General features: G+C 41.6%; 1 protein-coding gene across 1 annotated transcript in view; it reads left to right on the top strand.

The window, feature by feature from the left end:
* Positions 1 to 27,936, top strand: part of RUNX1 (RUNX family transcription factor 1) — a 213,611-nt gene that overhangs the window by 150,668 nt on the left and 35,007 nt on the right. The window contains exon 6 of the mRNA XM_087937589.1: positions 6,003 to 6,194. Within this exon, the coding sequence (XP_087793715.1) occupies positions 6,003 to 6,194 (192 nt within the window). The remainder of the gene's footprint in view (positions 1 to 6,002; positions 6,195 to 27,936) is intronic.

Below are 27,936 nucleotides of genomic sequence, written 5' to 3'. Positions count from 1 at the left end.
GCTTGGGCCAAATCTAATTTTGCGAATATTTTGCCACCCCCAAGTGAATGCAGGAGATGTTGAACAACTGGCACTGGGTAGGCGCTCTGCTGTAGCGCGTGATTGAGGGTGGCCTTGTAGTCACCGCAGATTCTTATGGACCCGTCAGGTTTTATGGGGGTGACGATTGGTGTCTCCCATCGGGCGTGGTCAATAAGTTCTAACAAGCCTTGCGCAATTAATTTGTCCAGTTGCTCGTCAATTTTGGATTTAAGAGCAAAGGGAACTCGGCGTGGCTTTAGACGAATGGGTGCTATGTCAGGGCGAAGATTAAATGAAATAGGGGACCCCTTGTACTTACCTAGGCTTTCGTTGAACACTTCTCGGAAGTCGTGGACGAGAGCCGCCTCCCAGTCATTGTCTTCAGTATGATGGATGCCAGCCATTCTGATTCCTAATGGCGTGAACCACTGAAGACCCAATAGACTTGGCCGGTCTCGGTCTACAACGGTGAGTGGTAGAATTGCCTTATGTCCCTTGAACGAGACCTGCACATGGCGGGTACCTGCGACTGGAATCCGGTTGCCTTGATAGTCTTTCAGTATGAGTCTCTGACTGCTGAGGTCTTGGCGTCGGATGTTGGGGATTAGCTGCTTGAGTGTTCTCCAGGATACCATGGATAGTGATGACCCAGAGTCGACTTCCATGTTGCACGGTTTGTTTTCGATCGTGACCTCTACTCGGATCTTTTTAGCGTCAAGTGATGAAGCGTGGCCGATGGTGATGGTTTGATGAGCCTCCTCTCGTCTGGGGGCGTCGTTAAACCTTCGGGGTCTGCTGTACCGATTCCACTGGTTGCTAGGGCGGTCCCTCTGTGTGGTGGCGTTGCCATCGTTTCTCTTTGGGCTGCTCCCTCTCCGTCTGGGGCTGGAATTTCTCTTGTTTCTGCATACCTTCGCGATGTGTCCCCATTTCTCGCAAAAACGGCATATGGCATCTAAGAATCTGCATTCGTATCGGGGATGGTTTCCCCCGCATCCGGCGCATTGGTAGTTGGCTTTGCAACCCCGCTGGTCCTGTTGCTCACGTTCTGACCAGAGCCTGTGGACTTCTTCTTCCTCGCTGTCTGAGGATGACTCGACGTCTTCGTGATGGGTGGTTGATGTGTACTTGTCTGAAGGTTTCCCAGCATCGTTGGTGGGTTGGCGGTTGGTCCCACTGGTTCGACGCATTTGTGCTGCCGATTTACGAGTGGCTTCGGCTGCTGTGGCATCTGCTATGGCATCTGCAAGCAAGATGTCTCCCTTGGCCATGATCTTGCTCTGGACAGTTGGGTCTCTGAGGCCAAGGATGATGCGATCTCTCATGGCTTCTTCGAGGTTGGCGAAGCCACACAACCCACCCAGGTTCCTCAGGTCTGCCACAAAATCCCCAACGCTCTCACCTTCATGTTGGTCCCTCTGGTAGAACTCATGCCTGCGAATGAGAGTTGGCACGGCTGGGGCGTAATGGTTGCGCAGGATGGGAGCAAGGGTGTCCCAATCCATGGTTTTAACTTCAGCTGGCTTGGCTAAGGCTTTAGCCATCTTAAAAATGGCTGGTCCACAATGGGTTAGAAAAACAGCTCGTTTCTTGCTGGGCGTGGCATCTTTGAGGTTGTTGGACTCCAGGAACATTTGAAATCTGTCCATGAATGAGTCCCAATCTTCGCTAGCTGGATCGAATGGTGCGAGTGGTATAGCGCTGCTGGCCATGTCGCCGTCATTGCGCTCTGTCAGCCACGTGCTCCTTCGGCTAGCTCAGTTCAAAAGCTTCTGTTGCCTCCGCATCCCATCCTCGTCGCCAGTGTTATATCTGGGAGGACGGTTCAAGAATGGAGGCAAGACTCAGATAGCAACTAAAGCTCTTTATTTGTGACTTCAGATCTGAGCAACTAACCCCAGCCGCAGCAGCCCCTTATATAGGGCTGGCTGCGGCTAGGCAGCCAATGAAGGCGATTTGAGTTTGCCGCTCTTGGCAGGGCCAATCGCGGCAGCCCGTTTACTGGCCAATCGCATCAGTTTATGGCGACCAATCACGATCGGCTTTCAGCGGGCCAATCAGATTTGCAGGCTACGAGCCTGCTAGTCCAGAACACGTTCTAACCCTGCTATTCTATGATTCTGTAAGGATCGCCTGCTGGAGAAGGGGGTTGGACTAGATGACCTCCAAGATCCCTTCCAGCCCTAGATTGTTGTGCTGTTTCAAAGCGTCTTCTGAAGCCATGTCTAGTGCTAGGGTTTGTGGTCCTTCCTTCCTTTCCTTTTTTTTCTCTCCATCTGTCCGTTCCTTCCTCCCTCCCTCCTTCCTTTCTTTCTTTCTTTCTTTCTTTCTTTCTTTCTTTCTTTCTTTCTTTCTTTCTTTCTTTCTTTCTTTCTTTCTCTTTCTTTCTTTCCTCTCCCTTCTCTCTCTCTTTCTCTCTCTCTTTCTTTTCTTTTTTCTCTCTCTCTCACTCTCTTTTTCTTTCCCTTCCCTTCCTCCTTCCCTCTCTCCTTCAAAGGCTATGAGAGTGAGACCCACCTAAAACAAAAAATCCTTTGGATGAAACCGCCATTGCCATCCAGCTTATTCAACCCAATGCATGTGTGTGCGCACATACGCGCGCGTACACGCACACACACACACACACCATTTAAGCAAATTCCCTTGTTTTGGAGACTTTAGAATCAGAAGGTAACTTGGAGGTCTTATAGTTCAACTTTCTGCTCAAGGCACAAAACCACATACATACGCAAGTTTGCAGACATCCCGGGATTCCCAGCTTTGGCTGCAAGAACTGCAGGCAGCATTCCAGTGGTGGGATTCAAAAAAATTTACTACCGGTTCTGTGGGCGTGGCTTGGTGGGCGTGGTGTGGCTTGGTGGGTGTGGTGTGTGGCTTCGTGGGCATGGCAGGGGAAGGTTACTGCAAAATCCCATTCTTTCCCACCCCGCTAACCTGCTTTCCAGCTCCCTTCTCCTGTGCAGGGCAACGAAAGAAGACCCAGCTGATCAGCTGGGACTCAGGAGGAAGAGAATAGATGGGGGCAGAGCCAGTCAGAGGTGGTATTTGCCAGTTCTCCAAACTACTCAAAATTTCCACTACCGGTTCTCCAGAACTGGTCAGAACCTGTTGAATACCACCTCTGCAGCATTCCCCACCACATACTTCCTCCTCCCACCACCCCATGCAAGGCAGGAGGCCCAAGAGAAAGCACCTGGCCCAGACACGCAGCCCTCCATGATGGAGCCCTTCCCAGGGAGCAAAACAAGGACTTACTGATCCATCCCGAAGGTGAGGTCCAGAGTGGCAGTGGCGGTGCTCCAGGAGGGCAGCCCTCAGGGCCCTGGGAAAGCATCTTGTGCAGCACAGCAAAATTTACTTTAGCAACCGGGAGTTGCTGCTTTGGGTCCTGCAAGTCCCACTCCTATTAGGAAAGGGTTGCAGGCAGCAGAGAGAAACAGGATTCAACCTGGCTGCTTCTCTCTGCCACCAGTAGCCCTTTCCCAATGGGAGTGGGACTTGCAGGACTCAAAGCTAAATTTCACTGTGCTGCACAAGATGCTTTGCTTTCCCAGCAGTGAAAACAGGTCACCAGAGAACACGTGGAGCAGCTCCATGTGCTCTCCAGGTCAGCGGCTACTTGTCTGTGCTGCAGCGCTCTACGGATGGGACAGTAAGGTAAGAACAGTACCTCAGACAGCGGGAAGGCCGTGGGGAAGGCAGGGAAGCCAGCTGGGCTTGGGGACAGTGGGGAAGGCAGCGGGGAAGGCAGGCAAGTGCACTGGGCCTCAGGGACCCTGGGGTAACATAGGAGGCAGCTAGGCCAGGATTCAGGCCTTGCTGCTAGCAATCAATCACCCAGGCAGATAAGGGCAGCTTAGGTGGGGTGCATGGAGAGCGTCTCTGGCCCACAGAGACCATGTGGTGGAGGCAAGCCAGGGATCCAGACGGAGAGCAGCAGCACCTATGCAGGGTGAGCGGACGAGATGAGGAGTAACTGGGTGGGGCGGGGCCAGCCAGAATTTTTACCACCAGTTTACCTGAACTGCTGAATCCCACCACTGGATAGAGGTGTTTTATATAGGCGCTGTAAGAAAGCTTATTTAGAATGCAGAATATTTCATTATCACAATTGACTTAAATTGCATTCATGTTATTTTTACCACAGATGACACTAGACAACTTCTTGGAACCAGGCTATGGCAAACTAGCTGCAAAAAGAAAATGTGGAGATGTTATTGTCTATGTAGCCATTAGAAACTGAGTTCAAAGGATACTTCATTGCTTTATATGATTTTTTTAAAAAAACAGTATTGGTCTATATCTAGATTACTATTAAAAAGAGAATATTTTACCCTTGCAAACTGAATAAAAATTAGTAAGCACTGAAAGGATAGTCTAGGTAAGAAGGTGCTATAACACCTTTGTGAGAGGTCCATCAACTCCCAAATTAATACATTATTATTAAATGGCTGAACTATCACTGAAATATCACAGTTTGTATTACATGGGATTGTTCAATTTTTTGCATTAAATTATCAATACCTATATATCACATCTATACAAAAGGGAAGAGAGTATGTACAGACTAGAAAATAAAAACCAAACAATATCAGGTTATGGGTGCCTGTCAAAAGTTAGCACTGGTAATAATCTCTGTATTATTTTATTATTTTATTTTTATTACCTTATTTTTTATTTTTAACTATGAGTATATGTACACAGGTTGTACATTAATAAAGATATTTGCATTCAAATAAATATATGAAGAATCCAAATATTGAGTTCAAATTCCGATTTGGTTTCTGGATATGCTGTACATAAGAAGATGGTTTCCATTTGAACTATAAAATTACGAAAAGAAAAGATTGTCTCTGAGCTGTTGTTTTTACAAGAGCAGTAGGGAAGTTGTATAAATTAATGGATGCAATATTAAATTCATTTCTAGTTCTAGATATGTCCTGCTTTTCTTTCATTCCAGAGATAATTGATAGCTCATTATAATGCTATCTTTGGCAGACTGTGCCAAAGAGTCTGGCAGAACAAAGAAGAGATACGTTGCTCAAATTTGGAACTTTAACACAAGTTGTAAAATTTAATTTCAGTTACTAGACTTTGCTTTTAAGTGTACATTTTTCTCAATTTTGCTAACTTCTTACCTTCATGAAAATTCATTTTGGGTGTGTGTGTGAAAGAATAGCTCTACTGGGTTAAAAAAAATATGTAACCCTAATGAAGGTTTCGATGTTTGCAACCCAGACTTGCAGAATATGCTTACCTTTTACAGATAATTGTTTGCAGCCTATTGTATACAGTCTTAAATTTGAATTAAAACTCTAATGGGCAAAAGAATAAAATACAATGAACTTATTTCACATAAGAACCACCAAGCTTCATGATGTTTTCTTGAGCTTTACAAAAAAACCTGTCTGCGACTTATCTTTTGGAGTACAGACCTAGTCTTCCCCAGCTACCCTGATGAAGATTAAGAAGCTGTTACAAATAAATTTAAAACTGAATGGTATGGAGTAAAAAATAGTGACAGATAGGAATCTCATGAAGTATATTACTTTGTTTCTTTAATCTTTAGCAAAGAATAAATAAATTAATAGAGAGGATAAGAGATGAAAGTGTCATATTTCAGGTGACAACTTACAACCTTTTTAATCACAAAATGCCTGTTATCACCTGATAAGTACAATAGGCATAGGCATGTGTAGTGCTTGTCAGACGTTATTATAATGTACAGTGTGAACTAGTAGAGTTATGTATGCATTTCTCTGTGGGATCAAGGTTTCTACTCCAATCCAGCTGAAATTAGTCTTACTTCCATTGAAATGTAGGGTTTTAGTTAGACTGTTTGATATCATGCTTAAGTAATATGGAACAGAGCATTGGTTTTCTGAGTGCTGTAGTGGATAATTACCATACAGCCTCAGATTGTGTGTGTCAATAAGACAATTTCTCATTTTCTCTCTCCACCCACAATGTTTCCACAATAGGACATCGTCAGAAACTAGATGAGCAGACAAAGACTGGAAGTTTGTCCTTTTCAGAGCGCCTGAGTGAACTGGAACAGTTGCGTCGCACAGCTATAAGGGTTAGCCCACATCATCCAGCCCCGGCACCTAACCCAAGAGCTTCCTTGAACCACACAGCTGCTTTTAATCCTCAGCCTCAGAGTCAGATTCAGGGTAAGCATCTGGATTTTTCCCCCACTCCATTCCTATCATGTAAAAGGTTGCTTGTTGCCTGTTGAAGTCATTTTACACAATTGGTTATATAGGATGACTTTTCAGAATGATTATCCTTTCTGTTGGTTTTATATGGTACACATATGTTGATCATAAGGACACATATTAATAGGCTAGAGCTGACCAAAGATATATTTAGTTCCATAAGTCTGTAAAAGAAAAAGTATTGTACAGAAGCTGATTTATCAACAGTTTGGATCTTATATTAACATTACAGTAACATTTACCAAAACAGTCAGTTAAATCAGAAATTAAGAAATGTCAGTGAGATGGATACAGAATGTCCAGGATGTTTAAAAGGCAAAGCAAGTCTGCTGTTGCTACTGCTGCTTCCTCCTACAACTCCTGCTGCACAAAAAGATTACTTCTTTAGATTTGTCATCCCTGGGACCAAAATATTATTAAGAGCTACTCCCACCACCACCATTTCTAAATTTCTGTATTATCCTGAAGGACATCCCATTTTATTGCTATCTTACATCGTCGTAAAACTTACACAAAGTAATGTGTAAGTGGGGGACGACAGGCTACTGCTTTTGCTAGAGAAAAGTCCTTTCAGTCTTAAGGAGCATCAAGTAGGGAAAACACTGATTTTATCAAGTCTTATCACTTTCCAAATTCCAATTCCAATCACCGGTTCCAAATTCTCTTTAGAAGGCTGTTTCACTTTAGAAACATCAGGAGTGACCAAATATTTGTTTCAGGCATTTGTATATAAAAGGAAGTAAAAAATTTTTACTTTTAATATAGTAGCTCAATAGTGTTATTTTTAATTCAATATTTTAAGAATTATTTTTATAAAAACAAGATTATCAGATTTTTAAATAAAAAGGTTAGTGTTCATATCATACATTGCATTGTGTTAAGAGTAGTCAGTAACAGAAAAAAATGATATTCACATGTTGTTTTACGTATATTTTACCATGAACCCATTCTCTCATGGTCACCCTCACGATTCAATAGTGAATTATTTTAGATCAGGGTTGTGGATTTTTATCTTCCCATGTACAAATAATGGAGGCAACAGTCTCCATAGATTTGCATTGAGGGGAAGTTCGCAGAGACTGTGAAATATATGTCTTGAGTGTTTCTCTAAACTTCAGGAGAGGTCTTTAGAGCATAATTTGTTTGTAAACGGGGATTCATCTGAGGATTCACATCTAAACTTCCTCACTGCTATTCTCTTTGGTTTGCAACCTGCTTTATTTCAGAATGCTTCAGAAAAACTGTGAATTCCTTCAAAGCATTTTTTGTTTGTTTTGAAAGAGTTCATCCTTAACGGATACATGCGGGAGTGGGATTCAAAAATCCCAACAACCGCTTCTCTGCCTGATTGCTGGGTGGGCGTGCCCTACCAGAACTTCTGGGAGGGCCATTTTTCACCTTTTCCAGAGTCTGGAGGCTTCCCTTGGGCCTCTGGGAGGGTGAAAACAGCTTCCCCTAGGCTTCGGAGGCCTTCCGGAAGTCAGAAACAGGCCTGTTTCTGGACTTCTAGAATTTCTGGGAGGGCCGTTTTTCACCCTTGCAGAGCCTCCGCACAGACCCTGCCCTTACCTACATCCAAAACGGGCTGCATGGAGACTCCTGGAAGGGGAGAGGCAGGGTGGGCAGGGCCAGGTGGTCGGTTCAACTACCGGTTCAGTGAATCAGATGTAAATCTGATATCCAGTTCGCCTGGACTGGCCCAAATTGGCTGAATCCCATTCCTGGATACATGCCAATGAATATTTTATTTTTGTTCAGTTAGAATATATATTTAAGGGTATTCCATTTTTTTTTGTAAAAAGTTTTTTCTTTTTTCACATTTCAAAAATATCTTTTTTAGTGAACAGCATGATTCCAGGTTTTCACATTTCCATACAAACATGACCTTGGTTACATATTCATCTTTGACATTTGATTTCATATCATATCGTTCCATTACATATTTTCTATAAATTTTCTCAAATATTTTTCTCAAACTTATTTTATATATTTTCTATTCATTTCTGAACTTATTTCTTTTTACTTTAAATAATTCTCATATCTTCATATTCATTATACTTTATATTTTTATCTGTCACATTTGCAATTTCATCGCATAATCTTATTTCATTATTCCAAAAATTCCATCCTAATTGAAATCATTCAAAAAATTTCCCCTGTAATTACTAACTTGAATGTACCATCCCTATATCTTATACATCATTTAAATAACTCCTCTTTAATTCCTCATAATAATTTATCACTTTTTAATTATCACCTTAAAAATTCATAACAATAATCTCCTAACAACTACGTAACATGTATGGATTTTAGGCCAGATTCCGCATGGTATTTTCCCATTCAGTTACATTAAATCATTTATAATTTCAAATAAATTAATCTATTCAATTGATCATAAAAACTGGTGTTAATCTTTTTATAGCAATCCTTGTAATTCATTTTAGCTTTATTCTTGAATTTATTAAACTTAGTTAATATACTTATCATAGTTTCTTTTTTTCACATTTATTCCATTTATCTCTGTGTATAATTTAACAAAAAAACAAGTATTCTAATAACAAGAAAACATCAGTTGCAATCTTTTCATTTTAAAAATCTATATTTTCCTATCTTCTAAGTAATTTATTACTTCAAATACAGAAATAAATTTGAACTTATAAAGAACAGATCATTTGCACTTACTGCACACAAAAATTCAAAACATTTGAGTTCGCTTCAAAAGAATATACATTTTTTGGCTATTAAGTGTGTTTCTGGATTGCAAATTGATTTGTTTGCAGTAATATGCAAGCATAATATGTAAAGGTAATAAGCAGTAAAAGCAAAAATGTTTGATCAAAGAACCTGTGGTGCTCCAGTTGTTGCTAACTACCATTCTTATCAATCTTATTCAGCATAGTGAATGATGAGGGATACTTGGAATTATAGTTCAAAATATAAGGAGGACCAGATTTTTTTTTACTGTTGATCTAAACAATCACTTTGTTGCTGTACTATGGCATCAGCTTAATTTCAGTTGTATTTATCTGACAGTTAAGATCCACTGATGTTATTGAAATTTACTTCTCTATAGAATAATATGACGAAAATCTGCAATGCTTTAATAGCAAAACTCATTTTCTAGCTTATATTTTATGTTCTATATCTAACAATATATTCATATATTATCTAGATATTATCTTTGCAATTGCAATTTTCTCTGGAGCTATAGTAATATGTAAAAATTAAAATGTTCATGCCCCGAATAGCAAGTGTAAATAGATGAACGAATACGTTAAATAGACTAATATCTAATTTGTAGTCTGCAGTTATTAAATATGATTAACAATATGATTAACAATAATTAATAATTAAATTAATAATTAAATGTGATTAACAAATTTGTAATAAGGATAGCATATTTTTTTACAAAAATGGAAGAAACAAGATTCATCCTTTGCTACAGAAAAAGTTATATTGCTTTAGTTTTGTACCAGTTCATAGATAGGTGGAGAATATTGAACTGAAGTATGGAGAAGAACACACCAAAAAACAGAATGGCCTCCTTTCTGGGGACTAGGAACCTCTGACATTAGAGAAAAATCAGCATTGGGACATTTGCTGTATTGCACAGTATAGAATACTGATAGAACTCCTTCACTCTTCTGAGTGTCACATGCCTGCAAGAAAGAACCCATCCACCAAACACGCTGCTGTGACCTGCAGTCATTATGGTAAATGGCTATACTGATAAATGGTAAGTGGCTATACTATAATGGCTATAGGTGCAGCCATTTGTCAGAATTTGCATCCTCCCTTCCTGTCTGCTCAAAAAGTGATGAGTTCACAGAACAAAACCAAGTTAAATTACTAGCTGAGTAATCACAGGTTTAACTATAGCAGAATTCACTCCACCTTTGCCTATGTGGACTGAGGGGAAGATACAACAGCTTTCTCAATGATCTTTTGATCTTTGCACATCAAAGACCTAGCAAGCAAGAGCCAATTGTCCTGTTCAACTAAAACTCTGCCACCTGACTGGGCTGGAAGAGGAAACAAGTGAAAGCAGTATGTTTCCTTTCCAACAGGTCCCTGGTCTCATGGATCAGCTGATCCTTGGCATCAGAGATGACATTTTGAAACAGATGTTCTCTTTTGTCACTTGCCTTCTGTGCACCTATACATGAAAGAAGTTGTCATACAAATAAGATTGATGTTCACCGTAATGATATAATGAGAATAATAACCGGAACCCTTAAGTCCACATTGCTCTCATGGCACCATGTTCTTTCTAACATTGCCCCTCCTGATCTAAGGTGACAACAACAGACAGTCCGAGACTGGTATAAGATAAACAAGCCATCAACTTCTAAAGATCTTCCAGTACATAAAATAGGTATAAAAATATGTACTGTCTACTTCTCACCAGGCTTAAGTCTAGGAGACCCACTTGGAATAACATACCAGTGTCTTAAGATCTAGATGAAGAATGCCAATTAAGATGGACAACTTTTAATAATCATAACCAAACAGATCACACAGATCCAACAAAACCACTTCCAGGAGGGCAGTTTCCCCCAAAAATATGGAGCCACATGAATCGAATCAGGATAGGACAGAACAGAACTAAGGCAAAGCTCATTAAGTGGAGAATGGCCAAGAGCCGGCAAATGTGACTGTGCTGCTCTGGAACAACTGTAACACACACATTTCAAGAATGTCTCATCAGAAAATTTCAAGGCACCTAGGATGATTTCATGACAGCCATACTGGAAACAGTTAGATGTTGAGCTTCTTTAGATATTGAATTATAACATCCATCCCATTGCAGTGCTATGGTTCCATATTCTGATGATTTTATTATAGTTTCATCTTAATTTAATATTTTATCCATTATATTGTATCATCCACATATCTATATCTCTCTGTTGATGCTTTATTTAAACTAAATTTGTGTATCGGTGATTGCATGACCTCTATGGATGCCATACACTAAATAAATAAATAACTTACCTTCCCAGCTATTAAGCCTCTCAGCTAATGAGGGCAGGTGAGGTTGCATAGCATAGAGCAGGGGTGTTAAACTTGATTTTTCCACTGGCTAGATCAGCGTTCTATTTGTCCTCCTTAAGCCAGTGGGGGAGAGAAGTTTGGGCACATGTGCATGCAGGAGTTGAAAGGTGCATGCGCATTCAAAAGTTGGTGGGCGCATGCACACACAGGAGTTAGTGGGCGTATGCGCATGCAGGCCCCACCTCTGTCATCCTGGCTGCATTCTGTGCACCTGCGCACCTGCTGGGATGGCATGTGCTATCCTGTGCACATGTGCAGCCGCTGACTCCTGCTCGACTGGGCCAGGCTGGAGCTTCCTGGAGGACCAACTGTGGAGCCCCTGCTGCGAAATACTTCCCTCCTGGTGCACACACATACCTGAAAGGCCCCACAGCCTTGGGGTTTCCCAAAGGTAGCTCCCTTGCTGTCCCCACCTCACCAGCCCTTCAACTGGATAACCAGCTGGAAGGTCCACTCTCCAGCTGCTGCACCATGATTTTCAGGCTCTCCAGCCTGCTCTATGCTCAGCAGTGGAGGCTGCTCCCTCGTCGCCACCTGCTCTGCACCAACCCTTCACCTAGATGGCTGGACAAAAGTTCCATTCTCCATCCGCTGCCCCGCGATTCTCATGCTCCTCAGCCTGCTCTGTGCCTGGAAGTGGCAGCAGCCCCTGCTCATGGAGAGGGTGAGGTGGGACACACTGAAGTCACCGGGGAGCCCCGAGGCTGCAGCTGAAGCAGTCTCTGCTGCCAGGCACAGAGCAGGCTGTGGAGTGCAAGAATCACAGGGCAGTAGCTGGAGACGGGGAGCAGGCTGCTGATGACAGTGGCGGCTGTGTCCCGTCACCCACAAGGAAGAGGAGGAGGAGGAGGTGGCGGCCGATGGGTGAGATATGGACAAGGCAATGCTGGCCTGCTGCCTCCTGTGCTCATGCATGCATGCTGTGATAGGGTGGGCCTGTGTGCATGTGTGCCTGCTGCCTCCTGCATGCACTCATACCCACCAGGATAGTATGGGCCTGGCAAAAGTGACATGGGCTCCCCCTTTACAATTTCCATGGCTTTATGTGGCTGCGCGGGCCATATTCAGCCACGTCATGGGCCAGATGCAGCCATTCAGTTTGACACTCCTGGCATAGAGGGAGGGAGAAACTGCTGACTTCCTCATAATCCTACCATGAGTTCAGTATTCTCCTCCTCCTCCTCCTCTGATTAGTCCATACCCCCATTACTGGTTAGCTAGCTGGACTGATTTCAAAACCAGACTGGTTATTCTTCCACTTCCCAGCCTGACTGGTCCTGGAGGACAGGTCTAGGGACTATAGGAAGACATGTTTCATCTAGCCTAAAGTGCTCAATGGACCAGGAATTTCCTGATTGCAAGCTGACAGAATGGTTAGTTAAATATGTCAATGTGTATTGATGGCAAAAACTATATCAGAATAAGGAGAAAATGCTTCTTTAACACTTAACCAGCTAACATCTGGAAGAGACTGGGAATAACATGCAGGGACTTTGTAAGATATAGTGGAACAAAGAGGCGTATTTGTGCCATGGTTGGTTATAAATGTAGAAAGATCTTATGAGAGCACATTACTTGCTTTTTACTTACTTTTCTGACTGGTCTTTCACAAGCAGGGAAACTAACACCACAAAATGTAAAAAAGATGAAAAGTTAAAATGAAATTTGGATTTCTAACAGGTTTAGTAGTTTTCTTATAAAAATAGCTCATGCAGCTTAATAATCAGATATTGCTGACTTCCACAAACACTGTTCATTTTCTATATAAAAAAGAACATGTTTCTCTGTGTTTAGAAATTTAAAGCCTATACCTTCACAGAGAAAGGAAATTAATATTCTTGCATCTGAAATAGATTTTTACATTTACTAGTTTACAAACAACTACTCAGATCAGGTAAAATAGGAATTTGTCTTGTTAAGAAAGTGCTATGAAGGTATTAATGTAAAACTAGATTACTTATTTATTCTGGGATAATAACAATAATATTTCATGAATGTTCTAACTATTTTATATTTGTTATGTTTATGTATGTTATCTTTGTATATGGAATAGTCAGCAAGTTTAACTGAATGACAGTGATACAGAATCCAGTCTACGGTTTACTCTATTAAAAAAAATTGAATTAGTTATATGCTTTGTTTTTATTTCAGATATAAATATTACTCTGATATTAGAGAGAAAGAATTAGGGTATAAGCTCCAAATATTTTTTTAATAATTCCATTATTCCTTTTTAAATAAATGTTTGTCATTTTTTTACATGAAGAAAATGAACTGAAATTATATCCAACTAACAACCTACTGACTGACTTTAAGAATAAGTACATTAAACAACTCCTCCCTACCTTCCTTTATGTTAAATAAATTTTAATCCCTCGTTCTTTTTATTGTAAAGGAATGTAAAGGGATAAACTGAACCTTTTGTAAGGTGTGTTGACTCAATAAAATGCTTGCCAGAACTACCACAAGAAGAACTAAAATGACATTTTACTAAAAGAATAAGGCAGATTATTTGTTGATTAGTTCATTAAAAAATGAAAGTTTATGCTTATATTTTTCTTGTCTCCTTCCCGGTGCAAAAAGCTTTGTTTAAGAAATGTTTTCAAGGTCTGTGCTATCATAATTTTTTGTTGAAAACATTTATCATAGCTCCCATGAACTGAAGGAACATGCTGGCATAATACACAAGAAAAATTTAAAAGTATTGTTACCATAGTCTGATAGACTTTTATATTTTAACTTTGAAATCTGTCTGGATCTGATAGAAATGGTTTTAATGCTAATGTTTTAAGGGCATAATGACATTTAGTCTAGACTTGTCATAACTAATCTTTTCAACGTAAAATATTGTGGTGACAGAGTTTAACCAATGTTGGCTCATCTCCGAAAGCTAAGGAGAGTTGGATTTAGTTAGTACTTAGTATTTAATCCAAGATGAGGGACCAATAGGAAATCCCACAGGGCAAGCTAGACTAGAGTGTTGATAAGCAACCCAGAAGAAGGTAATGGCAAATCACATTCATACTGTTGCCGGGAAAGCTACATTGGTGTGTCCATAAAGTCACTTCAATTCAAAAAGTATTAACTTAAATAAATTGTAAGTTAATTCCTCTCATTGGTAACCACTCCCCCCACCCTTTTTAACTTGTTTGTTGCTAGGGTTTCATATTTCTCTTATGTCTTATGGATGGTTATGAGCCACTGCTATTAGTGGATTTACTTACTTAAAAGTATTTATAGCTTTCCTTTTATCCAAAGGATCTTACTGAAGATTACAATTCATGTTAAAATTGTGTATTAAAATAGTACTTCCTTAGAAGTCTTATGAATCTGGATGCCTTCCAGATGGTGTTTGAGAATTTTCCTAGCAATCTGGTAGACTTTACTCACTAAGTGCCTGTTGACCTCTAGAATTACAAAACCACCCAGATATTTTCCATGTTGCTCTGAAGCAGCTTTTGTCAGAAGATCTTGGGAAATTCCTTGATTTACTAAGGACCCCCCAGAGATGAAGCAATAGAAGTAATATGTGGACTGCCAATGGAGATAGAATCTGACTCAGCTCAAAGTAATAAGGGCATTTTAGTACTTCTCCGCCTTTATTGCATCATCAAATTATTGTACAGCAACATTCTTCAGTATGGTCTGCTTCCTGTTGGGAGTGATTGGGAAAACTGACCATCAGGCCATGGGAACTTTTCCCAGAAAAATTTGAAAATTAAGTTGTTCACGTTTCCTGAATCATTAACTTTTTATGTATTGTAATATTATCTGAAATTTCTTTCAGCATGTAGATACTTTCCTTTCAGTTATGAACTTCGATACCTATGACTTGAATCCATGCACATCCCAGCTCCTTCAGTTGTCTGGGGTAATATAAATGCCTGTATTCAGGAAATCATTAAGGAGCAAAGTGATGCTGATCATGTTGAAGGAAGAGTGAGCATTCCTTCCTCAAGAGGCCTTCCCTGGACTTGACTTTGGCCATATTAAACAACTATTGCTGCATTGCCATCCCTCTTGGCAATGTTTGATATCTTCAGTTATGTTAATTTCTAGGTCAGTGTTTCTCAACCTTGGCAAGCTTAAGATGTGTGGACACTGAAGTAAATAACTTGGCTGGTTGGGGAATTCTGGGAGTTAAAGTCCACAGGTCTTAAAGTTGCTAAAGCTGAGAAACATTGCTCTATGCTATTTGACAAAGTTGGGAAATGGAGTTTGTTTTTTGTTTTTTGCAATGGTCTTGCTTCCTCCTCAGCAGGACATTCCAGTCAATGAAGGAGGAGACATTAGTTTAATGCTCTCTTGTGGAGTGCCCTAACATTCATTCCTTTTTTTCCTATTTTTTAAATATTTGTATAAAACTACTGTGTAAGGCAGGGGTGTAAAACTCAAGGTCTGCGGCTGGATCCGGCCCAGGGGATGCTTAGATCTGGCCCATGGTGCTGGCCTGGAAATATCAAAGGACATGCCCACGGTGCCTCTGCCAGCCACAATGGGGGTGGGGGCTGTGTGTGGTTCCTCTGTGGCCCGTTTTCGGTCTCCATGGCCTCCTGCAGCACTCTGCCAGCCATGGGGGGCCATGTGCAATCCCCCCTGCAGCCCATTTTTTGCTGGCAGAGTGCTGCAGGAGGCATCCATCCTGTCTCCCTCCCCACCCACCCCACTGGCCCGCAGAGAACTACAATGCTGATCCAGCCCTCAAAGAAATCCAGTTTGACTCCCCTGGTATAAGATTACCTCTTCCCTACATGTATCCCTGTATCTTCCCCACACTGAAGATTATCTCTCATTGAGCCAGAGATAATGTGGAGATCTTGATGGTTGGAGGCTGTTTTGTGAACTATATGGACAAAATAAGTTGATCAGACAGCACTACTAGATGTTCAGAACAACAATTAGTCAACAATGGTTTTAAATTTGTACCGCATTGGACCTCTCCTGAAGGAACGTGCTTATTTCTTGTGGATCTCCCTAACCCAGGGATCCCCAACCCCCGGCCCATGGACATTACTGGTCTGCGGCCCATTGGGAATCAGGCCATGCAAAGCAGCGGGTGTATTACGTATTATCAAATATGGCCATAGAGTGGAGTCGGCTAACAGACTCCACTCATTGGCCCAGTCACTGGCGGAAGAAATAAAGCCCTGTCAGTGGCTCAAACTTTGGACAGCTCTGGCTTCAAAAGCTGGTGCCAACCGCAGCTGAGCAGCTTTTTTCTTAGTTGAAGACAATAGAGTTTTACATGTTCCTGCCATGTCCTGCCTCTTATTCCCGCGGATCCATCTAACACTAGTGATGAGGATGGGATACTGAGCTGCAGAGAGAACAAAGGATATCTCTTGGGCTTTTGGACGCCATTCTACCAGCCATTGCAACGATCGCGACCCCACTGACCACATGGCTCAATGCTCAAACAGCCTAGCACACTGCCCAATGTCGATCCCTTCCGATCCAGCAAAGGAGAAATGGTCCTCATACATGGGCTGATTTGATCTGCACCTGGAAGTCAACGAACTCCAAGCAGACCCCGATGCACAGAAAAAAGCATTGTTCCTGACCTACTGTGACACCGAAATTTACAAACTGGCAGATGCCCTAGTAGCAGATGATCTGATGAGTGTGTCCTGGGACGAATTACAACAGGCACTCAAGGGGCATTACACCCCTTCTCCCTCCTACCTGGCAAGCCGGGATGACTTTTACACACGGAGCCAGAGAGAGGGGGAGACAATAAACGCATTCGTAGCTGACTTGTGGAAGATAGCAAAAAACTGCAGGTTCCCAGACACAGAAGGAATGATCCAAGACCGAATCATCTTGGGAACGAGGGACTCAGCACTGCAAAAGAAACTCTTGGCCCAGGAGGATGTCTCATTCAAAGAGGCCATCTATGAGGCATGAGCTGCAGAGTCCTCTGATAACTCAGCAGTGCGGATCAGAGGGACAGGGAGGATCCATGCAACCAAGACCGATCGCCACCCCAACCAAAGTGAATCTGCCTCCGAAGCAAGCAAGGATGAAGAACAAGAAGTGCACAAGGTGAAGTCCAGTAAGCCAGATGGAAAAATAGGAGATAAACAGTGCAGGGGGTTGCGGAGGATATCACCACCCCGTGGCATGCTGTTTTAAAGACACTATCTGCCGAAGATGTGAGAGCAGAGGCCACATCACGGAGGTATGCCGGGCCATTCAACTGACCAACAAGCAAGGCAGGCAGGCATCATCACCACCGAGGCAAAATGGCCACCAAGGCGGAGGGCAGAAAGGTCCTGGCAGGAAATTCAAAAGGAGAGATGATGCCAAGGAAGAAGACGCTTCACCTTTGTTGGCTACGCACAAACCCAGGTAAGACACACCAATGCCTTAGAGGCCAACAAGGTGATGGCCACTGTATCCATTGAGGGCAAGCCCTGCTGTATTGAAGTAGACTTGGGGACCTATATATCCATGGTCTCATGGGACACCCTCAAAAGACTCCAACCCAAACTGTGGCATGACCAATTGGAACTGCAAACTATTATATTAAGGGACTACCAGGGCTGCCTCATACCTGTACTGGGCCAGAAAGCAATCCACATAAATACGGACACTTCCAAAGACCCCTGCTGCTCACCATAGTAGACTGGAACTTGCCAAGCCTACTAGGAAGAGAATGGTTCCAGCCACTCCAGATCAACATCACCGGCGTTCATGCAGCAGAGACCACCACCCTGCGCCCAGCTGCAGACATCACAGAACTGAATGGGAATTCAGTAATATCTTCGACGACAAGCTGGGTGAGTACAAGTGGGCTCCTATATCGTTTAATCTAGACCCCAACGTTGCCCCGGTCCGCCTTAAGCCATGGTGAGTCCCATTTGCTCTCCAGCCCAAGGTCGAGGAGCAACTAGATAAATTAATTGCCCAAGGGGTCCTCGAACTGGTGGACCACACCAAATGGGAGACCCCAATCATCATCCCAATGAAACCAGGTGGGTCAGTCAGGATTTGTGCTGACTACAAGACAACCCTGAATAAGGCCCTCCAGCAAAGCACCTATCCCGTGCCTGTAGTACAGCACCTCCTGCACTCCCTGGGCCGAGGGATTATATTCTCCAAATTAGACCTGGCCCAGGCCTGTCAGCAACTGCCCATTGACGAGGCAACCACTAAAGCACAAACCATCGTCACCCACCGGGGCGTGTTCAAACGTAAGCGGCTACAGTTCGATGTAAGCATAGCCCCCAGCTTGTTCCAGAGCATTATGGAAAGGCTGCTACACAATATTCTGGGGGTAATACCCTATTTAGATGGCGTGATCATCTCGGCCAGTAGCAGAGAACAACTAATGGAGCACTTAAGGGCAGTTCTGGGAAGATTCCAAGAGGTGGGACTGAAATTAAAGAGGAATAAATGCCATCTGGCCATCCACCAAGTGGAATTTTTGGGCTTCCTGATAGATGCAGCAGGCATCTGACCCACAAACAGGAAATTGAAAGCAATACAGGAAGCCCACACCCCACAAAACAAAGTGGAACTGCAAGCCTTCTTAGGATTGCTCAATTTTTATAATGTCTTTCTACCACAGAAAGCAACTATCGCAGAACTGCTCCACAGACTGCTCGATAAGATGACCAGCTGGACCTGGGGACAATGCGAGGCCAATGCATTTAAAAGAATAAAAAACATCCTGACATCCAGCAGTGTTCTCATGCAATACAGCGAGACACTGCCATTGACACTCACATGCAACGCCTCCTCCTATAGAATAGGAGCAGTCCTCAGCCACAAACTAGCCAACGGGACAGAAACTCCCATCGCACATTTCTCTAAAACACTATCCAAAACACAAAGGAACTATAGCCAAATTGACAAGGAAGCACTTGCCGCGGTAGCAGGGGTCAAGCGTTTCCATTAATACCTGTACAGAAGACAATTCGACTTAATTACTGACTACAAACCACTGCTGGGCATCCTTGCCAGAGATAGACCTATACCAAACATCCTATCACCCAGGATGTTAAGATGGACTGTTCCTGGCTGCATATAGCTACCGTCTGATTCACCGGCCAGGAAAAGACATTTCAAACGCTGACACATTAAGTTGATGCCCCCTCCCAGATCTCATCGAAGACCTAGCACCCTTCACCACAGTACTCCTAGTAGAAGAACTATAGCCCGGACTGATGATGTCTGCAGAAATTGCCAGACTCATGGCATGCGATAAAACAGTGGTGCGGATTTTGAACTGGGTGTGGAGGGGATGGCCAGGATCCATAGAAGGGGAGAAATTCAAATCATATAAAACAGACAGGCTGAGCTATCAGTACTCAAGGGCTGTATACTATGGGGAGAGAGAGTGGTCGGCCCCCCAACTAAGAAACAAAGTACTAACAATGCTACATGAGGGCCACCCGGGGATAGTCCACATGAAAGCCCTAGCCAGAAGCTATGGGTGGTGGCCGGGACTGGACAAAGAAATAGATACCTGGGTCATCACCTGTATACCCTGTCAAGAAACCCGACCAGACCTCCAGCAGCCAGCCCTAGGAAGTGGGAAACACCTACAGCCCCATGGGCCCGATTACACATTGACTTCGCTGGGCCCTCAAGGGCAAACATTCCTCATAGTGGTCAATGCTTACTCTAAATGGTTCGAGGTGATCTGGATGAAATCCACCACCACCGAAGCTACCATAAGAGCCCTTCAGAAACTGTTCTCTACCCACAGACTACTGGACATCCTCGTTTCCGATAATGGGCCCCAGTTCACCTCACAACCATTCAAAAATTTCCTAGCCAGACTAGGGATCAGGCACACACTATTGGCGCCTGCACATCCGAGCATGAATGGGCAGGCGGAGAGAATGATCCGAACAACAAAGGAAACCTCAGGAGAATGGGCAAAGGGGACTGGCAGGAAAGGATCGACAGAATGCTGTTGGCCCAACACATCATGCCCCATGCGATAACATACCGCAGCCCAGCCAAACTATTGATGGGTTGGAAGCTCCGATCAATGCTAGACAGGATCCACCCGAACTACAGTCCCGAAATTCCCACAGACTCCACCGGGAAGTGTAGGAACTTTTCCATAGGGGACCCGATCTACGCACACAGGAGGACCCATTTGGGCACCCACCAAAATCACTGCAGTCACTGGACCCAGATCTGAGCAGCAGCTGAGCAGCTTTTTTCTTAGTTGCAGACAATAAAGAGTTTTACATGTTCCTGCTGTATCCTGCCTCTTATTCCCGCAGACCCATCTAACAGGGTGAGTACGTCAAGCTCCATTTGCACAAGCAGCAGGTGCAGTTGTGAAACCATTTCCTTCCCTCTCCACCACTGCAGCTGCTTGTCCATAGAACTGGAAAGATGGGGACTGCTGCCCTAGCCTTAAAACTACTGCTGGATAGGCAAGAGGAAGCCATGGCACCTTGCTTAGCTGATGCCCCAGTTGCCCTATCTGGAGCAGGAGGTTTTTGGCAATACTTATTCATACCCAAATAATCAGGGGTGGGATACGACAGGGTTAACTACCGGTTCGGGATTTACAAGCTTCCCTGCAGGCTGCGAGCTGTGCGCCTGTAAATTGTCATCAGCAGCTGCCTGCAGAGAAGCAGCCTTCGAAACAGCCCCCTTTTCTTGCTTTTCTAACTGCAGCTCTGCCTCATTCGGCAGCTGAAGTTGAAAAATCAGGAAATAAAGATCAGGTAAGAGCACGGGTGGGTGGGTGGGCAAAAACATCAGCAGACATAGAACTGGTTCTATGTCTGCTGCTCTTCAGAGCTACCAGTTCTACAGAGGTGGACAGAACCAGTAGAAACCCACCCCTGCAAATAATCCCATATTTAGACTATTAATGCAGTGTAATTGAGGCTGTCTGTAAGGACCATTCAAAAATGCAGTTGCAAATGCAGTCATATGTTTATTATTGATTAAAAATTTCCATCATGTTGTTTTTCATCTATACAACTTTCTGTAATTTGGCTTATAGGTGTCTTCAGGACTATCACCTCCAAATAGAATTGATCTATCCAGTAAGTTGTTTGTGGGAGAAGATTGTAGCAGTTATCCATTTGTAAAAGGCTAGGGGAGCAGAATCGGTGCTTTTCCGTGATAGTCCAAACTAGCAGCTTACTAAAATTGAACTCTCCAGAGAAAATTTATGGAACAGTATATTGTTTCTATCTGTGTTTTGGTGGTGATTGGTTGAAATATTCTAATATTTTTATGATTTTTATGTTCATGTAGGTAACATCTCTTATGATGTCAACTCATAAATATGAAAATAAAACAAATGAAGTAAAATAATAAAACCACGTGAAAAATGGCTGGCACGCCTTCATGTGGGATGGAAAATCTAAACAACATTCATATTTCCAAAGGCATCATGTAAGAAATGTGTTGTTCAATATCTGGGGAAAGATTAAAAAAAACCACTACCCAAAGGTTCCATTGTGACTATCTACATTGGAAGCAGTCATACATCCAAATGTATTGGATTATGAAAATATTGTCAGGTATAAAGATTTATTATATGACACTGGAGAGCTTCAAAATAGGAACCAAATACAAATTCAAGGAAAGGAGATAACATGGTGGCCCTTTGCACAAATACAAACCCATTATAAAAAAGAGAACTATTTGGCTTTAATATGACCACACAAGAATTAGATAAAATATGGCTAGGAGAGGAAAAGAAAACAATTAGTAAAACATATAAATATCTTTTGGACTACACATTAAAAGAAGAAACAGTCACAGAATCTATGATAATTTGGGCTAAAAATGTGGATCATAGTATTGAATTAGATAAGTGGGAACACATTTGGCAAACAAATTACAAATTAACCATGTCAGTCTCGTATAAAGGAAACTTATATAAAATGGTTCATCACTGGCACCTACCTCCTGCGAGACTGGCTAAGATGTTCCCCAACCTACCACCCAATTGTTGGAAATGTAACTACCCACAAGGAACATATTTTCACATGTGGTAGGCTTGCCCATGTGCTCAGAAATTTTGGAGAAATATTAGAAATTGAATTTTAAATCTAACAAAACAAAATTTAAAACTTGAACCCGAAATCTTTCTGCTAAGTATGATAGATTTAAACATAGAGAAAAAATATCAATATTTAATTTTGCACATAACTGCAGCCAGAATAACCTACACACAAAACTGGAAACTGTCTTCCATTCCTTCAGAGGATATGGTAATTAAAAAAAAAACATGAATGTGCTGAGATGGATAGCCTAACCAAATTGTTAAAAAATAAACATGATAGTGACTATTATGAAATATGGAACATTTGGTATGAGTGGTTAAAGAAAAGGTAATATTTGATATTTGGATAAGTTATGGAAATGACAGAAGACGTGCATTTAATCATAAACTATATAGAGAAATTAAAACATTATAAAAGAACGAAAGAGTTATTGTAACAAGGCAGATAATGTCAATGATAAAGATAAAGAAAAAAAATTTAACTATTGCTCAATATATGCTGTAAAACGTATATATGTATAGATAGGTAGGTAGGTAGGTAGATAGATAGATAGTTAGATGGATGGATAGATAGATAGATAGATAGATAGATAGATAGATAGATAGATAGATAGATAGATAGATAGATATGTTGATTTGTCTGTTTTAAATGTATGTCAAATAAAAAAAATTCTAGAATAAAAATTTATTAAAAATAAAAAAAAGAAAATAAATTTAAATACACATTATTCTGTTAGATGTGTACGACAGATTAAAATGGATTTCATCCTTGCAATTCTTCCCTCAACTTCCATTTGTTGCTTTTAGAAATTAGGGCACAGCCAGGATCAAAGTGGAATTGTCATATCTATGCTTCATGCTCCTGATACTTGTGGAAAATCATGCTTCTTGGAAACCACCCAAGTCTTTCCACTGATACAACCATTTCCCTCATTGGAACAAGACAGGAAAAATCTTTCCCAGTCCTAAATGTCTTCAAAATTTGTTCTGGGAGATTAAAACTGCTAACTCATAGGAAGAGAAATTTGTAGATGGGAAAGAGAAAGGGAGAAAACACTGTGATCTGAACAGACCGCCATTCATGCAACATTGGATTTTGTCCAGTGACTTCCATTCAGAATGTTGCAGAGGTTGTTTATTATTTGTTAATAAACAATACAATCCTCAAAAAAGGATTCCTTCCAGCTGTTTTCTGTCACTGCAAACATTGTGCAGACTTTTTAACTAGCAAATAGTAATAATAACTTTCAAAGTATTTGTGGTAAGATAAAGAACAATTTTTGTACATGTTTACAAGCTATTAAACTATGGGGGAGGGGGATAAACCAGCATGTCTCTTGTTGCAGTTAGAACACTTTATCTGAAGAAACGTATTCAGGAAAATTGAATTAGAAAAAAACTCCTTACTCATGCACTTTTGTTCTTAGATTTTCTGATATGGTGTGATGTTCACAGGGAACTCTGCTTTCTTCTTAGGCAATTATACTGTATCAGCTAGAGAGAATTATAATACTTTATTGGCATCAGGGTAAAAATATTTTTTCCATCACAGAGTTATCATTTTGCAGGTCAAATATGAGTATCTCAGAGAGTACAATGTCTTAAAAAGTATCTTAGCAATACTAAGTAAAATAAAACCAGTTCGTTATATCAATTTCTTTACCAAACACACCAATATAACACTTCTAAACTTTATGACCTTATTTTGAATCAGTCTCTCCCTCTTGCCCCTCCCCAATCTCTCTCTCTCACACACACACACTTAAATAATTGTGTAAAGTAAAAACCATTAAACAACCATCCTAACTCTATATGTGACCAGAAGAGTGTTCCTTGACAATAGAATTGCCTTTAGAAATAAGAGGAAAGGGATATATTTCTTAATTTCATTAGATGTCTACTCATATCAATTTATAATTTGATGTTTTACCTTGTGTTTGCTGTTCCTGTTATCTGACATTTGCTGGTCATTTCAGTGGGAGACAATTAGGCTCAACCCTGGATTTCAGATCTAATGGTACCATTACTCAATCAGTTTCTCTGTTATTGTATGATCTATGTGTTTTGCCCAAACCCACATTCATTTGTTCATTAGTTTGTTCATTCATTCATTAGCTCATTCATTCATTCAATTTAGTGGCTGCCAAACTCCAAATTACTCTAAGCAGTTTACAACATAAACAAGGAAAACAATAAAAACAATTTAGCTAATTGTTTTCTGTCATAGTATGATAAAGGAAACTATCAAAAAAAAAACTACAATGGGTGAGTTTGTGTATAGTAATAAAGCAAACATAAATAAACCACATGACACCTTATTAGGGTGGGAGACAACTCTAGAGAACAGTTTTGCTAATTTTCTTTGGATGTGGAATAATTTATTGCATGGAAGAGAAAACTTGTGCATACTTCCATGTGGATGGAAATAATCATAAAAGACAAAGTCTTCCATTTAGACCCCATCAGGTAATCAGAGTGTCTGAAAATAATGCTTATTTGCCACCTATCAGGACATTTCAAGGTTAGTAAAACTGGACAAATAAAATTAGCCCCACCACTGAGTGAATGAGATGTTTACCATACATTAAGTGAAATGAGATTACTTTTAATACTTTTTATCCCCAAATCATCCTGAAGGCTTGGGAAAGGAAACAGGCAGCTCTGCAAAGCTAGCCAAATATGACATGATCAGCATAATGGTGAATTAAGTACTCAAAGCATTTGATATATGTGTTATCTTAGTAATCCTTACAACAGCATTATGGAATAGAATTTGTGAGTGTAAAATACAGTATTGGAATGGGAATTTAGTTAAGAGAGGTAGGCTTGTTTAAGACCTCCTAGATAGATTGTTTCTTTTAAAAATTTAAATGCATGTAATTTATTTTCTTAACCAATGTGTTATCTATAATAACCATTCCAGATTAAAAACTACACATACAGTGTACCAGATATAACAAAGAAAGTTAATTTTCACCATCACTCCCTTTACTTGCTTGCTTGCTGACTTGTTCAATTGGACATAACTTTTTCTTGAAGAAATTGCTAGAATGCAGCCTTGGAAAAAGTGAAAGTAGGATACAAAACAAGCAGGGGTAGGATTCAAATTTCTTAAAAACTGGTGCTGTGGGCATGGCCTACTGACTGGGGCATGGCTGACTAATTTGTGGGTGTGGTTTGGTTATGTGACTGGGTGGGCGTGGCTTACTGACTGGGCGTGGCTTGGTAATAACAGTAGTGTAACAAAAAAAATCACTTATGTATTTATGTTTTTAGTATCTATTCTGTTTTTATGATTAATAAAAACAAAACCTATACGAAAAAAAATATTAAAAATTATTTATCCATTAGGAAAAAGCAAAGGAAAAACATAAGTGTCAACATGTAGCAATAACAGTAAGAAAAAAATTATCTGTGTATTTATGTTTTTAGTATCTGTTGTTTTTATGATTAATAAAAACAAAACAGATACTAAATAAATAAATACATAAAGAAATAAAGAAATAAAAAAGCAACTTACCAAAAATGGCAACTGGGCAAGGCAGGTAGCTAGGGCAGCTGGGCGGCCCAGGAGTTGGCACTCAACTGGGGCTGGCAGCGGCAGGAGGAGGTAGTCGACCGGCAGGACTAGCTGCTTGCTTCCTCACTCACCAATCGGTGGTGGAAGGCTGGACAGCAACAGTGCAGTGGGTCACGGGGGGAAGATGGCAGCCAGGCGAGGCAAGCAGCGTCAGCGAGGGCACCTTGGCAGTCTGAGAGCGTCGGGACTCAACCAGGGCTTGCAGTGGCAGCAGGTAAGCAACCAGGGCTTGCTTGGAGGTCTCACCAATCCGCGTCTTCAGCAATGGCGGCCAGGGGAGGCAGGCAGTCTGGGCGAGGCAGGCAGACCTGGGGAGGCAGGCAGGCCTGGGGAGGGAGGAAGGCTGGGTGAGGCTGGGTGGGTAAGGCCAGGCGGGCGAGGGCAGCTGGCAGTGGTGGTGACTGGGGCTTGCAGAGCCCTCACTCACCCAGATCAGACAGGGCAGCGGAAGGTAGACAGTGATTGCTGGCTGGCTGACTCTGCTGCTGCTTCTGTTGCTGCAAGCCAGCAATGGCGGCGGGTGGGAAAAGGCGGGAAGCAATATGCTAAAAGGAGTGACTGGGCGGGGCGGGCGGTGGTAGAATGCCATCAGCGATTGTCGCGCATGTGTGTGATGTGCTTGCGAGAAAAGGACTGACTGGGCAGGGAACGGAGCAGGAGGCAGAGAGGGGTGGGGCCAGCCAGAGGCCCATTTTGCCTGTTCTCCAAACTACCAGGAATCATAACAACCAGTTCTACCGAACCAGTGCAAACCGGTAGAATCCCACCCCTGAAAACAGGTATTTCTCTGCTCCTTTCAAACCCAGAGTTTGTCAAAATTAAGAGTAGAGTAGAGTAGAACAGAACAGAATGGGACAAGTCCTTGGAGGTCTTTACTCCAGCACCCTGGTCAAGCAGGAAAGATTTACCCCTGTTTACTCCAACGGGAATCATCTGCCTTGTTTTGTTCACTCTTTTCAACTCCCACCCCAGTCAAGACAAAGGTGGCTATAGTCTCTACTTATCACAACACTTCAGGGTTGATTAGAAATATGGTCTAATGAACACCCTTGAAACACATTGCAAACATCTGCACTCCTGCAGGAAACTCATAAGGTTACCTTGGCCCACTTGTTAACCTACAGCACATGATTGAGGTAAGGTAAAAAAAATAGTGACTATTATCGTAGACGTGGTGGTAGAGAACTTGTTGGAGGAAGGAAGCAGGGAGGAATAAATAGAATATATTATTCAGTGCAGAGGTGCTTCAGTGTAAGCTAGAAAAAGCATGTGAAGTTTCCTTGCAGTATAAAGATAACCTGAAATGTGGTATTTCTGATGCAGGACTGCAGACAAACTCAAAGGGGTTTGGACACATCGGAACTGAGATCTTGTGCCAGCATTATTAATCTTTTTCATTGGCTTTTGAAGCATCACTGACTATGAATAAGTCAGTTGTTATGAAGATTAAAGGTGCAGGTTGCAAAACTCTGGTAAATAAAATATCTCATCATTTTTACTGACAAATCCAGTTTCTCCCTATAGTTTTTTTTTTAATCACTATAATCCCCTTCTTGGCAGAACAATTCATTGTTTGATAACAGAGCTCATATTACCTCCCATGGTAAATACAACAAAAATAACTAAATAAAAATGCCTTACCTTAAAAGCAAACACTAGCTTGATACACATTCAATGGCATGCATATCTTTAGTTATATGGGATATAGTCCAAAAAAAACCCCATCTTATGAGCTCTGTGGCCTCTGTAGTGCCTTAGACTTGTTTAGTTTCTAAAAGCAACCACTTCATGGTGATCGCCAGGACACTTTGTAAACCATTGGAAGTGCTGTTCAAGGAAAACATTAAAAAGCCAAATTTTCTTATTGTTTCTTTTAAGAGGATGTTTCCAAAGGATCTGTCTGGATTGAAGCCAATCGATTGAATAAACACAGTCTTTACAGTATTCCATTCCATTATAGCTCCTAATATTCCCAACTAATAATATGAGAATTATAGGCCAATGTATTTGGAGAGTATAAGGACAGGGAAGATGGATTCTGGTGGATAGATTTCATTTTTTCCCCCAGAAAT

This window comes from Pseudonaja textilis, chromosome 7, assembly GCF_049901715.1.
Source record: "Pseudonaja textilis isolate UNSWEBS1 chromosome 7, rPseTex1.2, whole genome shotgun sequence".
Taxonomy (NCBI): Eukaryota; Metazoa; Chordata; class Lepidosauria; order Squamata; family Elapidae; genus Pseudonaja; species Pseudonaja textilis.
The sequence above is the reverse complement of the archived record's forward strand: the minus strand, read 5'-3'. Positions and strand labels throughout refer to the sequence as shown.